The sequence below is a fragment of the Sesamum indicum genome, linkage group LG6, assembly GCF_000512975.1.
Source record: "Sesamum indicum cultivar Zhongzhi No. 13 linkage group LG6, S_indicum_v1.0, whole genome shotgun sequence".
Lineage (NCBI taxonomy): Eukaryota > Viridiplantae > Streptophyta > Magnoliopsida > Lamiales > Pedaliaceae > Sesamum > Sesamum indicum.
In genome coordinates, this window is record NC_026150.1 from 2,336,683 (window position 1) to 2,351,241 (window position 14,559).

The following is a 14,559-nucleotide window of genomic DNA, read 5'->3' on the forward strand; positions in this document are numbered from 1 at the left end:
AAATTAATATGGTTACAATTAAAGGGAATAATTAAATTTTTAAAAATCCGTTTTTTTAAAAGAACAAGAGATTCACAAGATGATCATAATATCTTATTTTTGCATCTTACAAGTACTTTTTCTCAAGAAAAAAATGCCAACAATTAGTAAAATACTTTTGAAATATTACAAACTCAACCAAACAACACTTAATTACTCATGAAAAGAAGGAAAAACATGTACAAATTTAGACAACACTGTAAAAGGAAATTAAATAAATTAGGTCCAAAATCCTTTTTACAAGTGATAGGAAACAATTATAATGAGTTGGAGTGAAGCGGCAGCGACCAAACTTTCAAACCGCATTTCGGCGTTTTGACAAAATATATTCTGATCAGAACACATCAAAAGTCGTTTGTCCAAAAAATATTATTAGTTGATCGATGCCTTTCTGTTGTTCAAGAATCCACACGCCACTCCATTCATTCATCTACACAATAAAGTTAATTATTCCTTTGAATTATTAATTAATTATATATACATATATTTGTGTGTGTGTGTCTGTGTCTGAAACTACTAATCAAAAGTGAAAGTTTTCCAGGGAAAAAGAAAGGTGAATGAATTAGAATGATCACAAATTAAAGGAAAAGACAGAAGCTGTGTAATCTTGTAAGAAGAAACATTATTAATTAATACTAATGCAAGATTAACAAAGTCATTAGTCAGTAGAAAGTAGTACTAAGTACCAAGCTGTAATTAAGAAGAAATTAATTAATGCAATATTAAGAGACTAGTGAAAAGATAAAAATCAGCCAACAGTGGGCTTGCCACCTCTGTACTTCCTCCTTAATTTTGAACTAAATATATAATAAAGAAATATAATTAATTTCCCTGATAATTGCATGATTTTTTTTAATTTCTTTCCTGAATTTTCTTGTTATTACATTCATGAATTTCATGAACGTGGATTGCTGTTTTAAGGTTCCTTAATGACGTTAATTGAAGAAATGTAAGTGCTGATGTAATTACGTTATTTGATAAGTACAACATTAATTTCTGAAATTTTGATTAAGCATTCCTAAATTCGTTAGTATGGAACATTTAGTGACAAACTGCTTTCGTTGTTATAGTGTAATAAGAAGCCTTTATATTCTGCCCTCGTCTCAGATTTGACCTCTCTGTGCAGGAGAGGGCCGGGGACTCAGGAGGTAGCCCTTTTTTAGACTGTCGACAGTTAACTGATCCTATCCTACAAAACTACCCCTAACCTGAAAAATTCCTCTAGCACTAAATTATATATATGTCTAATAGACTGTAATGAACTCGACAAAAGAACCAGTAAAGATGCTAGCTGATCAAGGTAAGTAATTAGCGGGTAATTGTTTCTGCTCAGCATCATCGATCAATCGATCTGGTGAATATTGAACTAGGAACTAACCTTCATTAGTTCTTTCTTTCCTTTCAAGATGCAAAGATAATTGTAATGAAAATACATCGATTATGAGAATGTTGAGGTATAAAGTATGGTAGAAGTAGTCGTTTGTTTGCTTAATTAGTATTAATCAAAAATGGACAAGAATCAACATGAAACGCACAAAATATATATGTTGTAGTCAAGATTTCGAGCATTAGGACCAGGTATGCTTCCACTAATTTCATGAAATCTTATATATGTATGTATACTATCTCAATAAAGTAAATAAGAGGATAACTTAATTAAATTAAATTGGTCTGGAAAATTCCATTTTATCAAATTTAACAGACAATCAGCACTTAATTAATAGCGTCTGCACGTACGGCCGGATGGATTATATATATATATATAGCATTTATCAGTTGCAAGGCATTCGGAAAGTAGACAATGTAAGAACTGCCGACAGTCTGATAAATATCGATTGTCAGTATGAACTGCAAAGAAGAATTATAACCATATGATATAAATTGATCAATGTAAGAATCAACTCTGGTAATAATGACAATATTCTCTTACAATTAATTACCCGGATCTGTTCAAGGGTCCAGACCTCTAGGTTTTACTGCTATAGTTAATTTTTAAGTTATCACTATGAACTATATATACTGCCAAGAAACATAGGAGTCCCAATTTGGGACACTCAACATATATAATTTAACTTCTTGCAGTTGAATTTCATCAGCTGGATTTACCATCAGAAGCACTTTCTCTCTCTGGAAATCAGTGGTATGAATTAGAAATGAGATGCCAGTTCTGACAACGATGAAAAATTAATCCCAGAAGAAATGGATATCACAAGAAATTTCATTAATCTCATCATCATCAACTAGGTAAGTGTCATGATATATATATATATATATATAGAGAGAGAGAGAGAGAGAGAGTATAAAAACCTTGCAAATATATATAAATTATGAGTAGCTAAGAATATTCAGGGGTGTCGATGATGATAAGTCATTACTGATCACAAGAGTTGCAACCTATGAAAAAGTCATGTAATTATTAGACGATAAGATGTGTATTAGTACAAGAATGTCACTGAAAGAACAGCTAGCTAATTAGGTGGTTAATGAAAAGGGAAAGTGTAAGAGAAGCAATCAATCAGGTGTATATATATAGTGTCTTAATTAGGTCTAAGATTTAGGTCTTAATAATACCTAGGAAGGACCGCACTGCGAAACAACAAATTACGCAACTAGCTAGCTGAAAGAAAATCACCTGGGAGCATTATAAAACTATGCTATATTACTTATTCTACTTAAAAATATATATATCCAAGGTTACACATGGTCTAAGAAATCGAACAATCATAGGTGGAAAAACAGGGTTTTCTTTTCTGACAGCAGAACATTTCTAGGGTTTCCAGCTGAAATGCTTGTCATGAAAGTTTGCAGATAAACTAATACAAAAACTGGCAGATCATCAGTGCGTACTCTTCTTCTTGATCACTCACCCATGATTATATATATATATGTATTGGTTCTACTAAAACCCTAACTGGAATTTCCCTTGACGGAGAGGATTAAATTAATGCTGATTATTAATGTATCTGAAGGGCACTGACTGGAGGTCGTCTGCGTCGTCTTGAAATGGCCATTGCCTTTCATTAGACTGCATTTCAAGTGAATCCATGCTCCCGAACGAGGTGTTCTCTTCCGGGAAGCCTGAATTTTCGTACTTCATTGAAGGGTCACTCGGATTCATGGTTCCACTTGCGTAATAGGCCATATTCTCAAAGTTGTTGTTGTTGAAATTTGCATCAAATTGAGGCATTGTACCCTGATTCTGGAAGGAATTCCACCAGCTTTGGACATCTTGAGAGAAATTAGAATGGCTACTGCCGTAGAATTTCTGATCATTAGGGTTTGCAGTGATGTTGGAGTTGTTTATGAGGCATTGAGCTGCTTGTTCTTTGAGAGAAGCCAATTGGGCTTGTAAGTTCACAACCTGAAGATCAAGAACACAAAATCAGACACAAAAATTCTAAAAACATTAATGATTCAGACACACACATATGAAGGAAAACAATGAAAGACAAAAACAGGAGAGAGAGAGAGAGAGAGAGGGTTGAAGAGAGAGAAAACAATTAGACCTGCTGCTGGAGAGCAAAAATATGTGAAACACAACCATAGATGGGATCTTGTAGCCTAGCTTGAGCTTCGTAAGAAATCGTGACGGCCGCCTCACAACGATCACTGACCGGAAGATGAGCAAGAAGTTTGGAAACATTGCTGGCTCCAAAAACCTTGTGAATGGCTGCAAAGTGAGTAGCACCTTGTTCATGGCAGAAATAAGGGGCGAAAACGCAACCCCTCACGCATTTTCTCCTCAAGAATTTGCAGGCACCGCAAGGGGAACCAGACCCTGTCATGTTATAACAACACTTTTCTTGTAAGAATCAGACAAAATTAAGGGTATACGATTCTTGAAAACCGATGTATGAACTGAACTGAACTGAGGATATTCTTGTAAGTAGTTGTTGGCTTAGGACATTGATGATGAGTCCATGGTTTATAAGCACTTGAGGGAGAGAGAGGTGGGTAATAAATTATTGTGTAGTTTATTACATGTGGTTCCCTTATTGGGGAACATAATTCAATATTTATTCTTACAAAAATGCTATCTTTAACCCTCCGTCCTAAATTTTTATAGTCTGGTTTAAGATTCCATTCAGTGTTCTTAAAGGACAAAAGGGCTAATTTATAACATAATTAAGCCCAACCCATGATCTGTAATTAATTTGCTCCATGATTGGATATCATCATCATACCATCTCTCCATTGTCAGAAAATTTCCTGCACCTCTCTGATGACTGCCAGTAAGTTTCAAGATTTCAGTGTTTAGATCATACAGATCGTTTTGAATACGTACGAGAATACACCCCCCACCCCCACACACAGATACACACACAAACATTTTCACGTGTTATACATATGTTATGGCCTTTTTTGTTTAACAGGTCTTTTCACATCCACAAGCAAATTAAGACTCTTGTTTTGTCTTGAATTAGGCAAAGAATACAAGTCCAAGAATTAGCATTGATTGATTAATGGTGACCTGAACAAGACTTTTAGCTGGCTGTGAGTAGGCCATTAATAAAAATTTAATAATAATGAGAGTTGAGTTCATGTAATCCAAATTAATTAATCATGATCGATCACAATTTGGTCGACTATTAATGCTATATATATTGTTACTATAATATGGTCGAATAAATAATGCACAAAATATTTAACCTTCAACCGGTACTGAATTCCTTATTATAAATTACTAATCAATCATGTATGTAGTTCACGGTGTCGAGATGATCATCAAACTACTCGACTTTGACTAGCTATAACTATTTATTTTCTTGGACTCGTTTGAAATGGATTATTTTTCTCTTAACATCATTAATTAGGTTAGGTTTTATTGCACAAACACTAAATGTCATATATAAAATTACAAGGCACAGTAACCATCAAGGGGGTATCTGTACAATGTGCTTAAGGACTGTTTGTGTAAAATTTCGCCATTAACAGGCCGAAGTGTGCTTATAATTACAACTACAACATGTATTTATGTAATTAAACGGACCTAACTTGAAGGGATGTGGAGGAGTTTAATGAAGATTATCTACTTAAACAGTAGAGACAGAAGTAGTTTTATAATGAAAAAAGTTGTGTAATAACACATCAATGAGCATGCTTATATATAAATAGGGTACTGTTGTTTGTCAACTCGTTGTTTTTATGTCTTCAATTTTATTTTAATTAATTAAACACTAACACCAATGCCCTCAATTAATCAGTAACAAATAAAGCAAGCTCTTCATGTCACCCTAGCTACAATTTCGAGATTTTAACTTATGCATGCATTCCTTTTCTTCATCAGTCTCAAGAAAACAATACAATACTACAACCTTTTTATCCCCGGAAACGTGTGAAATTACCTATAAATGTACCAAAGTTTATGGGTTTAAACATATATGATCAAAGGGAAAATTAATGAATTTTTGTCTTGTAATTATGGCAGGATGTCATTTGGGATCCACACTCTTTAAAAAAGAGTAGATCATATTTTTCTATTGAAAAATGCCAATTTAATTCCGAAAAAGAAAAAAAAAAACACATACTTGGCACGTGGGATATGCAGTAAATTATTATCCTCATTTACAAAATTGAAATTGATCACTAAATTGAAATTGGAGTGATCCAAGATTCATTTTTTCCCTATGATCTCAATGCAAATGATGGGACTATTGTATTAGCATTGAATGAATTAGTCCTATAACTTGAGGGGATGATGTTCTTTATCGTGCATGAATTAACTTTTATAATTTAATCCCGTAATTCTTAAAAGTTTGTGATTTAATTGGTCAAAAAATTACATGTAACTTGCAAAAGACCCAACATATTATAAAATTGTAAAATTTACAAAATTAAATTGTAAAATTTACTTTCAACAGGATAAAAAATGTCACCTCCTATAATTACACAACTATTGTATCATTCCAAATACTTCAAAACTATGTACTAAAATCCCCCACGAATTAATTATAGCCATTGTCATTAATTAATAATAAATATATAGATATATATATGGAATTACTAATTTATAATTTGAGAAAATAATTAAAATTAGAGATAAAAGGAAAGTTATATGATTTAAAAATTTAGGGGCATCTTCCAAAACAGAATGAAACAAAAGATAGTGACACTGGAATAGAAGTACGTGACTGGTGAAAGCACATAACATGGAGATCTAAAAGTAAAGGTGTTTTTCCTTTTTTATTAATTAATTATAATTAGATTTTTTAATTTAATTTCGTCCATTAATTGTTTAAGTGTGGGAGGTCACAGCTTGTCGAGCAATAACAGTGATTCTATATATATAATTAAGTAATTAATTAGCAATAATCGCTTTCAATCACCTTCTTCTGTCACACATAGCCACCAACATGTAGACCTTGCCCAATTTTGCATTTTGGTCCCACTCACCTCTAACCCTAATTTTAATTATTTATCATGACCCTGCAATTCAATCCAGCCCCCACCCCCCTATAGAAATTAAGGGTTTTCTCAATTAATTGGAATAATTGATATATTGTTCTAGAAGTATATCTATCTATCTTTTTTTAATATTATCTATTTTTCATAATTAATCTTCATAGTGTCGTCTATATATTATTACTTTTTAATTTCAATTTAATTAGAAAAAAATGAGACCGGGTGGATTCAAATTAACGAAGTTGAATATTGAAATAAAGACGATGTCAGAGATATATGATAGCTGATGTGATGCGTAAAGTGTTAGCTTTGAAATAAAATACATAATAATTAGAGTTGACAAGATGATATATTTTCTTTAAAAGGGTAAAATGTGTTTTATATAATATATATATATATATATATATGGTGAAATACCTTAATTGCCCCTCTCGTTTCTCTAGGTTTTGAAGCTTGATAAATGAACTTTTTACCTACCACATGTTAATTAATTACCACAGTATTAATTAAGAGTTAATTAAAATACAAACCCTATGGTAGATTAATGACAAGGCTAATCTAACATTAATGTTTAATTAAATAAATTAAAACACTAATTATAAGAAAGATTAACGTACAATTAACAGTGTTCTCTCTCTCTCTCTCTCTCTTTCTCTCACGCACACACATTCATGCATGGCAATTGGGGCATCGCCCTCCTGCTGGCAGCCATTACCTCTCTTTCTCTCTCTTGGTGTTTCTCTCTCTTTCTTTGAGTCATGTGTACTTGTTGGCCACTTAAGGCAAGAAAGAGAAAGAATGAAATGGTTGCAGACAAGAAGGCATGTTAACTAATTGGGATCCTTAAAATAATCAACGTTAAAGGCAATAATGTAGGACGTGTGTTCAAAAGCTGCACTTAACTATTTAGTCCCTGTTCAGACTTTCTAATACACCTCCTGTTTTTTTTGTTTTAGATTTATGACATTAATTAATCCCACTGTTTTTTACCCTTTTCTTTTGCCTAATTCCCCCTCTAAAGTCACTTTTCATTCAAGTTTTTGTTTCTCATTGGAGCTTGTGTCTTAGATTTATTGAACCCATGCATTGTAATACATACTCAGTGATAAGATAGCTCCTTTCTTATCAGACAAAACTATGAATGCCTAATCTCTAAAATGCCCCCACAAACATGTTGTCTCAACGACAATATTAGTCAAGAAGTAGAATAATTGTAATTATTATTACAAGTTCCCCATCCAATATCCCTTGTCATAAGACTTTTGGTAATGTTTGTAAATTGAAGTATATAGCCTCTTTAGTAATTGATTTTTTATACATGAATGTGAACCCATGATAAATGTTTTAAGAATTAAGACTATATAAGAAAAGGGGTCAAGTGTAAACAATAAATTTTTAGAGAGAGTGTAAATGTACGTTTTTTAGGAACTTATTGGAGGGAGAGGGGGAGTGTAATTTTTTTATTTTCAAAGGGGTTGAAAGTGTAATTAGTCCTAATAAAATTGATGCATTTATTTTAAATATAAATTACGTCCACCCACCTAAAATTAAATTTAATTACACACACTCATTGCTCTTTAATTTGTAAAATTACTATTTATAACTCCTGAGGCTGTCTTTGTAATTAATTATAAGTACAGTACGTTTAGATATGAAAAATTAATAAAGATGGAGTATGGATTCCAACAAAAATTAAGAATTGATCTTAGTAAAAATGGAAAAAGAAATATCCAACATACGGACATGACATTAAACATTCACAACACAGCTGAAAGAAAACGATGAAATGTGGCCAATCATTGACACTTTAATCAGAATATTCAGTTGAATTTCTAAAGCTTCAGAGGGATGAACTCCTTTTCAGTTCTTGGAAGCATCAAAATCTGACAAAGCAAATAAAAGATAGATACGCAGGAATATATTCATTAATTAGCATTAATTAATGTGGGATTAGCAAGGATTAATTTAAGGTTGTTCCAATCATGTACGTACATTAATCCAACTGATAATTAACTCAAATGGCTGTCCACTAACCCATGCTTAGACATCTTTATTAATCATTATTTATACTAATATCCATGTGAACAGTGTATATATACATATATATATATATTGATTTTACTCAAAATTCTAAATAATAAAATTTATTTTTTTAAGAAAATTAATTTGGATATTTTATTTAATTAAATTAACTTTATGGATTAATGCAACCAACCCTACCAAAACCACCTGAAGCAATTATTATCTGAGATTATAAGTGCTAGCATGTTCTAATTCCGTACACTCTCCAACTCATACAGGGGATTTTTATTATATATTTTTTTTTAATTTTTAGAATTAATAATTACACAAAAATTAATTAGTTATTTCTTTTTTATTTATTTTTTCCCCTTTTTCCAGCAAAAATCGGTTCCAGGTGAAGTCGTGTTCCCTGTTTAAACTTTTCGAGACCACATAGGAATCTGACCCACCTTTAAAATTATGCTTGACGCGTGTGTACCCTGGCGTACAACTATTTAATTTGCAACTCATCTAATGAAACACCAAATAATAATTTATTCCTCAGTTTAGATTTTTTTTTTTTTTGGTTAAGAATTTTAGTTCATGTATAAGATGCCAATAAAGATAAAATAATTGTCGCGCTTTTTTTAAGAAAATTCAAACTCACTATTTTAATTGATCTAATTAATCATATTATTATTAAATTATTTTTTTAAAATACAATAATTCAATAATATTATATGATTCGAACGCACTTTGAATAAGTTATAGAAAGTTTAAATGAATCTTCAACGGCCCCGACAAATTATAGAGAGCAAATGGAATTAAAGAAAAATGTTAAAATACTATGGTCATAACTGTCCACTAACACCACTACTCTTAAGAATAATATAATCATTATCTTACCACTAATTGCGAATGTATGTGAAGGGACATAAATTATATAATTTTAATATTAAAATATATAAACACTAGTTATTAATTATTTATATATGAATAAATTAATATTATATGGGACTCGAATTTATAATTTTTGAGTGGTGTGTTCTAAATAGTATTATTGGAGCAGGACCTTTTTAATTAATTAATATTTTATTAAATTTCGTGCAGATCAGCTACAAAAATATTAAATAAAATGTCTGTTTATGCAACATTTATACGAAATTTATCATATTATTATAAATTGAACTATCAGTTATAAAAGCATAAAATTGTTTTAATAAAAAACACTGTTAGCATATAATAATAAAAGTATTATAATAGGTTTTAGGGTCTAACAGGGCGCACGAGTGGATGCACTTGACAGGGTTCCACGTCACCACCGGCTATGCGGCCCGTTGATTAGTAACTTTCTCATAAGACGACGAAATAAGGGTCTTCTTGACCCGACCCGAGTGGCTTACAATCCGAATTGTGCTTTTCTTTCGTCTCCCTCCTTTTCCCTTTTCACATGACATAGTTGCCCTCAACAAATACAATTTTAATTTCAGTAGTTATGAAATTTTTATTTTTGGTCTCGTAATTTTTTAGGGTAGAGTTTTTTGTGTACTGTAATATATTATAGAACGAAATTGGTATTATTTAAAGACGAGAATTATAAATATAATCCAACTTATGTCAATATGAAATTGCCATACCATTTTAAATGGGCAAATTGGATTAAATGTCTCTCCTCTTGATCTCATTGCACTCATTCAAGAAGCAATTTGATTGACTTATGAAATGGTAATCCATTTATTTAATAGCTCACATAAGATATGTGTTCATATAATTAATTGTTGGAAAAATAATGAATGATAAATTACAAAATAAATTCATTTTGATCATATTAAATTGTGATCAGTTATGATGTGTGACACATAATAAGCTTGTGATACGTTTGGATGATGGTTGATGGTGCATAATCATCATCTCACTGTGTCTCATCAACCGAATATGTGTGGTTCTTTGGTTGAAATAATATGTCCACTGGGTGAAACCTTTTGAGCAAAACGATGCGTTCATTTAGGTGAAATGGTATGTCATTTGGGTGAAATAATGCGTCCATTTGGATAAAAAATTATAAACTTTAATATGCATCTTTTCTAATTGGACAAATCTATTCAATGATACAATTCCGAAAATAGGTCCTCATTTACTTCATTTTCACTCAATTTCATTCATAACATTCTTAAGTAATTAAAACATTTTGCAGCTATAATTTTAGTAAGAGAGTTCCTTAATTTTTCTTGGTTCGTCGTTTTTAAAGTTTATAGTACCGGTATTTTGAAATTATAAGTTATTGTACCTTGAGAGATAAATTGCCGTTTTTCATTAGTATCAAAACGGAATTGTATAACAATCATTATCTTAAAGATAAAGAGTCTAACTTTTATATCGACTTCACAATACACACCTCTTGCATATCCTCTCATTTTTCCTAACAATAATAGCAATTAATCATAAAAAAAAAAAAACCCTTTTTCTTTTTTCTTTTTCATAAAATATTTTGCCTATAATTTATGAGTCTCCATGAGTTTAATTAATTATTCTCATTAATAACTTTTGATCATTTCAATCATAAGTCACAAATAATGTGTGTTTGATTAACATAATTATGGAATTCCATAGTACATTATACTACCCACAATTATAAAAAAAAAAAAAAATACGGCAAATTACGGTAATACTTCTTAAAATTATATCTAATTACATAAATACTTTCTTTGTGAAAATATATAGGTATGTATCTAAAGTGTCAATTTGTGCCACTGAATATGAGATATTGTATTGTAATTACAACTACAACTTCGAGGGTATACTTGTATTTTTGCAAACAGTAAATGATATTTGTTTATTTAAATTTAACCTCAGGCTCAGGGTGGGACATCAATGTAACTTACCAAAAAATAAAATGCATTTTACTATTTTTTGCGTGTTAAAGATCATAAAGAGGCGACCAACATATCTAATTTCCTTAAATGTGACTATAAAAATTTCCAATCGCTATAAAATATTTGATTTTAATTATAACTAATGCTCGAGCAGCGATCTGTTACGACCAAAATACGGTCGGGATAAAATCATATGTATTTGTCTTTATGGAAATGTACAATACGGTATCAAAAATAAGTGGGGGGCAAAAGTAACAACCAGCTTAACTTTAAGGATACAAAAACAAATTAAAGTGGGAACAATAACTCAAATTTTAATTGTTCTTCGATTTATTTTACAAATATTAAAAAATAATTAAAAAGAAGAAGCTTCCAAATTGTACTTAAAGTATTATAATTTCATTTAAAATTTTTCCCTTAATAATACATTTGCTACACAAAGATGACTCAATAGCTATTTGATGCTAAAATCAGCATCGTGCGTTATTAATCTACATTATTTATTTTATATATATATATATATATATATATATATATATATATATAAAATAAATAATGTAGATTAATAACGCACGATGCTGATTTTAGCATCAAATAGCTATTGAGTCATCTTTGTGTAGCAAATGTATTATTAAGGGAAAAATTTTAAATGAAATTATAATACTTTTCTTGGGCCAACTCCATTGTGATCGTGCACACAAATAATTAATTTTTGTAGTAAATAAGATTATTAATTTGTTTTGATAAAAAAATGAAATGGGGTTTTGTTTGGAAGAGGTTGAAATAAAATTGATGAGAAAGAGGTGGTGTTGGAAAATGATGCAGACATACGGCCACACAGTGACTGGTCAAGCAGACAATGAGTTTGCACGTGGGGCCGGCGCACGTGTGCGAGTGATTGTATGTGGTGCATCTAGGGTTTGGTTCCTCTTAATTATATTTATATACTAGTAATATTTTGTTCTCTCAATCTAGAAACCAACATACATACATACGTATATAAATAAATAAAAGAGAGAGGTCCTTCATCCTTGTTAGATAAATCATAATTATGTTGTCCTTATGTAAGACCCTTACATACTTTTCATGTACCATAATAAATAAAAGAGAGGTCCTTCATCCTTCTTATATGTATATATATATATGTATATAAGAAGCTTCAAATTATGTGTTTTTAATTATGTCCTAATCCTATAATGTAATCAAAATAAATCCAAATAAATTTAATTATCTCTGCTAATATAATAAAATTCTTTAAAAAAAATCTAACTTAAAAGGGTTGTTCCTGATCAAGGAGAATCCAAGATCACATGTACGTCAAATAATATATGCAGGCTCTGATACTGTCTCGACTATCTGATCTTGTAACAACTCAATTTAATTGTGGACGATATTATATATAGTCGGTTCTATATCAACATATTATATTATATATTGATTTTAAATTTAAAATTCATACCTTACAATCTAATCACGACGACATACATTAACACTTACGAAATAGAATAAAATCAAAATCCCAAGCCGATCCTAAACTTCGGGCAATTTCATCCCTTGAGGGGCAATCCAACGATTTTGGGATTACTTGAATTTTGGATTCAAATTCTGAGTGTGTAGTGAGTTGAAAAAGAAGAAATACGGACAACTTCGTGTACAAGTCACAATGTGCATATAATAGGAGGGTGAATGTTTATACAGCTCGTGAACAATGGAGACTAGACTTTGAACGGGCATGGATCGATACCGACAACAAGAATGGAGAAGAAAACGCCATTGCTTGATGATCGAGGGACAAAATTAAGGAGGTTCGTTTTCAAGGGTTAATGAGAATGAATTTACTTAATAATATTTCGGAACTCACCGATAATGTTTTAAATACTAAATAATGTAGTTTGAACGGGAGGCAAATCTTCAAAGTCCAAACCATAATATAGGGACGGATCATATAAATATATGACGAATTTTAGTATTAAATCAAAGTAGGGACGTTGAGGATGTCATTTCAAGAGATGTAATGAAGGAAGATTGAGAGGGATGTTTTTGTTTTTGTTCATATCAAGAGAGACTAGACTCCGAATAATTAAATTAATTGATAGAGCTTTGAATTTACGTAATATATGATCTAATAATAATAATAAGACAAGTATTAATTAACTCCTTGAGACTGTTCAATCACACGCTACTCTATATTTTTTATGTCATTGATATTTTAATCATAGAACATATATTTCAAAAGTGGTATTATTCATGACAAAATTAAAGTTTGAAAACTTCAATGTTATGTAAGTATCATTTATTGATCAATTTGATAGTATTGATGAGTGGGTATTGTACTATTCTTATTTTTTTTAAAAAAAATTATTAATTATTGATGTACAAAATTAGATGCATACCAAATAAATATTTGATTGGGTTCGAAATCGTGGATGATTTGCGGAGTTCTCCATTCAAGAATATGGGTATTAAAACCCTCAAATACTTAAGTTAAATGGGAGTTAGAATAAATCAGATGGAGTCGAAAAGCTAGATCTCAATATCATAAATACATACCTATAGTCTATAGATTGGGGTTTATTTGTATTTACAGGATTCATGTGTGTTGGTCTATCAGAATATGTATCAACACACGTATCCTCGTAATCAACAAATGATAAATTAGATCATGAGATCGGATTGAATCTGACGAAAACCCAAATGAATAAAAGGACTTAAATCTTCATCCCATTTAGTCATATTCATATTTTCCTAAAACTCTTATGGGGGTCATTATGTATAGTTTAATCCCCAAAGAAATATGAACTCAATTCTTTATGCATGAAGAAGAATGAAAGGCTACAAAAGTGACTTGTTCATTAATTTAATATGGTGAGGTGAATTATATATATAGTCGAATGGTTAATCAAATATTCTATATAACAATTACACCCCAAAATCTTACAAACACTGCAATCATATTCGGACAAACACACACACACACATGACAGGTTAAATTCTTTTCAAGCGTTGTTGTTTGACTAGAGAGGAAGCATGTAGCCGCATAATTGTTAGATACATTTGTCATCATCCCCATAAATTAATACATAAAACTGTAGATTCTCAGTGTAATGAACAAACTTGTCTTTTAATTCTTGCAATCAAATTAACATTAGCCAGTTTTCAAGAACTCAAGTCCCATCAACCCCAAAGGTGTCCTACTCTTAAATTTTTCCCCACGCTTTCCGCCAACATACTTCCCTTGTTTTTT

The 14,559-nt window shown here is 30.9% G+C and overlaps 1 protein-coding gene across 1 annotated transcript; it reads right to left on the minus strand.

Moving 5' to 3' along the window:
- Window positions 2,522–3,928, minus strand: LOC105163583 (LOB domain-containing protein 29). The gene is made up of 2 exons (XM_011081994.2): window positions 3,546–3,928; window positions 2,522–3,400 (listed from the first exon to the last, which is right to left on the minus strand). Exons 1-2 carry the CDS (start codon window positions 3,822–3,824, stop codon window positions 2,981–2,983), a joined length of 699 nt encoding a protein of 232 aa, XP_011080296.1. The 5' UTR covers window positions 3,825–3,928; the 3' UTR covers window positions 2,522–2,980.